At 44.6% G+C, this 3,813-nt stretch overlaps 1 protein-coding gene across 1 annotated transcript in view; it reads left to right on the top strand.

Moving 5' to 3' along the window:
• Positions 1 to 3,813, top strand: part of LOC119415854 (MANSC domain-containing protein 4-like) — a 7,802-nt gene extending 3,989 nt beyond the window's left edge. Inside the window, exon 3 of the mRNA XM_037683029.1 lies at positions 2,999 to 3,813. Coding sequence (XP_037538957.1) covers positions 2,999 to 3,813 — 815 coding nt within the window. The remainder of the gene's footprint in view (positions 1 to 2,998) is intronic.

Here is a 3,813-nt window from a genome sequence, read left to right on the forward strand (position 1 = left end):
TGACCTGGGGAATGCGGCACCTGTAGCCCATTTCCTGCACACGCCTGCGCACAGTGGCTCTGGATGTTTCTACTCCAGACTCAGTCCACTGCTTCCGCAGGTCCCCCAAGGTCTGGAATCGATCCTTCTCCACAATCCTCCTCAGGGTCCGGTCACCTCTTCTCGTTGTGCAGCGTTTTCTGACACACTTTTCCCTTCCCACAGACTTCCCACTGAGGTGCCTTGATACAGTGCTCTGGGAACAGCCTATTCATTCAGCATTTTCTTTCTGTGTCTTACCCTCTTGCTTGAGGGTGTCAATGATGGCCTTCTGGACAGCAGTCAGGTCGGCAGTCTTACCCATGATTGCGGTTTTGAGTAATGAACAAGGCTGTGAGTTTTTAAAAGCCTCAGGAATCTTTTGCAGGTGTTCAGAGTTACGTCGTTGATTCAGATGGTTAGGTTAATAGCTTGTTTAGAGAACCTTTTCATGGTATGCTAATTTTTTTGGGACAGGCATTTTGGGTTTTCATGAGCTGTATGCCATAATCCAACCATCCATGCATCCATTATCTTTACCCGCTTATTCCATTTTGGGTCACGGTGGTCGCAGGTGCCCATGTCCAGCAATCACTGTGCGAGGGGCGGGGTACACCCTGGACGGGTCGCAAGTCCATCACAGGGCTACATAGAGACAAACAACCATTCACTCTCTCATTCACACCTAGGGACAATTTTAGAGTTACCAGTCAGCCTAACATGCATGTTTTTGGTATGTGGGAGGAAACTAGAGCACCTGGAGAAAACCCATGCATACACAGAGAGAACATGCAAACTCCACCCAGAAAAGCCCCTGGACCGGGGTTTGAACCAAGGACCTGCTCGCTGAAAGGCAGCAGCAGCTCTACCAGTTGCGCCACCGTGCTGCCCCTATGCCATAATCATCAGTATTAAAACAATTAAAGACCGGAAATATTTCAGTTGGTGTGCAATGAATCTGAAATATATGAAAGTTTCATTTTTATCATTACATTATGGAAAATAATGACCTTTATCACAATATGCTAATTTTTTGAGAAGGTCCTGTAGATGACAGATCAAAACTTTAATCTGAGTAAATGTAACATTTTAAAGGAAAAATATGTTGATTCAAAATTTCACAGTATCAACAAATCCCAAAAAAGTTGGGACAAGTAGTAATAAGTGGCTGGCAAAAGGAAATTGTGCATATAACGAACAGCTGGGAGACCAATTAACACTAATTAGGTCAATTGACAACATGATTGGGTATAAAAAGAGCTTCTCATAGTGTCAGTGTCTCTCAGAAGCCAAGATGGTAAGAGGATCACCAATTCCACCATTGTTGCGCAGAAAGATAGTGCAGCAATACCAGAATGGTGTTACCCAGCATAAAATAGCAAAGACTTTTAAGTTATCATCATCAACCGTGCATAACATCATCAAAAGATTCAGAGAATCTTGAACAATCGCTGTGCGTAAGGGTCAAGGCCGTAAAACTCTACTGGATGCTCATGATCTCCGGGCCATTAAACGTCACTGCACCTCAAACAGGAATGCCACTGTCTCAAGGAAATAACAGAATGGGCTCAGGAATACTTCCAGAAAGCATTGTCAGTGAACATAATCCACCGTGCCATCCGCCGTTGCCAGCTGAAACTCAACAGTGCAAAGAGGAAGCCATCTCTAAGCAAGTTCCACAAGCTCAGATGTTTGCACTGGGCCAGGGGTCATTTAAAATGGAGTGTGGCAAAATGGAAGACTGTTCTGTGATCAGATGAGTCATGATTTGAAGTTCTTTATGGAACACTGAGACGCCATGTCATCCGGACCAGAGAGGACAAGAACAGCCCAAGTTGTTATCAACGCTCCGTTCAGAAGCCTGCATCACTGATGGTATGGCGTTGCATGAGCGCTTGTGGCATGGGCAGCTTGCATGTCTGGAAAGGCACCATTAATGCAGAGAACAATGTTCAGGTTCTAGAACAACATATGCTCCCATCTAGACGTCATCTCTTTCAGGGAAGACCCTGCATTTTTCAACACGATAATGTGAGACCACATTCTGCAGCAATCACAACATCATGGCTACATAGGAGATGGATCCGGTACTGAAATGGCCAGCCTGCAGTCCAGATCTTTCACCTATAGAGAACATTTGGCGCATCATAAAGAGGAAGGTGCGACAAAGAAGGCCCAAGACGATTGAACAGTTAGAGGCCTGTTATTAGACATGAATGGGAGAGCATTCCTATTTCTAAACTTGAGAAACTGGTCTCCTCTGTCCCCAGACATCTGTTGAGTGTTGTACGAAGAAGGGGGGATGCCACACAGTGGTAAAAATGGACTTGTCCCAACTTTCTTGGGATTTGTTGACGCCATGAAATTTGGAAACAACAGACTTTTCCCTTAAAATGATACATTCTCTCAGTTTAAACTTTTTATCTGTGATTCGTGTTCTAGTCTGAATTAAATATTAGATGTTGGCACCTCCAAATCATTGCATTCAGATTTATTCACAATTTGTTTAGTGTCCCAACTTTTTTGGAATCCGGTTTGTACTTTCTATAAACTTTACCATTTTCACCTGTGCATACTTTCCTACATTTAGTCATTAATCTGAAGAGGAACTTCTTTTCTGGCCTTCCAACCCTAACTTACACAACTTTATTCGTATGTTCTTGCCTGGTCTAGCTATTTTTTTTACCTTAATTAAGTGTCAAATATAAATTCAAAAAGGGCTTTGATTTAAAAAATATACAGATAAATGGAGTCATTTTATTGATTTAAAATAAAATATGTATTTGGATACTTTATATTTCCGTCCTGCATCCAATACGCTTCATGAAAAATCTTTTTTTTCATGATTTTGCCTCTGATTATGAAGTGTTTCTGCTGAAGTTTGGACTGCAAGCTGAACAGCTGGTTTTGACTTCATTTTAAAGGTAAAAATAAATTTGACACCAACACACGTTGAGACACTTGTTTCTTCTCATTTCAGGAGTGGATCCTGACCTGTTGGTGTTTGGAAAATACTTCACATCAAACGTTCGTGTGTTACCCCACCACTTCAGTCGGGTGAATGCCTCCGATCTTCTGCCCCCAGACAAACGACAGCTCATCCATCCACCTCCTCCTGAGAAGCTGCCTCTTACCTCTACATCTCCTGTGACACCATCATTTCCAGCAAGAGACGTGCACACCAATGTGGCATGGCGGAGCGCCTGTCAGCTCACAACTGTCTCTTCATCCACAACAGCCTCCTCTTCTTCTGGAAAAACGTCCTCATATTCAGGAAACAATGTGCAAACCACAGACCCAACAACTGCTCCACCAGCTTTATCACTTGGGCTTATTACTCCGTCCATGTTCACCACCGTTATCTCACCTGCTCATTCCAACTCAGAGACTCCACATGACATTTCTGCTACAACTCCAGGACCCTTCATCTCCACCCATCAGCCAACCACAGCCCGCCACGAGTCATCTAACAGCACTTTAACTGACTCAACTACTCTGAGTAGCACTGAGGGCAGCCTCGAGAAGAACCAGACTGCAGACAGCAGTGATGGCCATGGGGTCAGTGAGGGGAGCACAATCACAGAGCTGGGACCTGGGTGGCACGTGGCTGCACACACCATTCTGGTGTTAGTGGCCGTGTGTGTCACGGTCCTGCTGAGCTGCTGTTGCTCGGTTCTGCTGGTGGCGACCTGGAGGGGTCAGAGGAAGAGGATGGGACGCTATCGTACATCATGGAGAGGAAAGAAAAGCTCCATGCGCCTGATCAAGTATGTGCTGGTCAGAGAGAACTGCTGA

The sequence above is a fragment of the Nematolebias whitei genome, chromosome 10 (genome assembly GCF_014905685.2).
Source record: "Nematolebias whitei isolate Nwh7 chromosome 10, NemWhi1, whole genome shotgun sequence".
In the NCBI taxonomy this organism is placed as follows: Eukaryota; Metazoa; Chordata; class Actinopteri; order Cyprinodontiformes; family Rivulidae; genus Nematolebias; species Nematolebias whitei.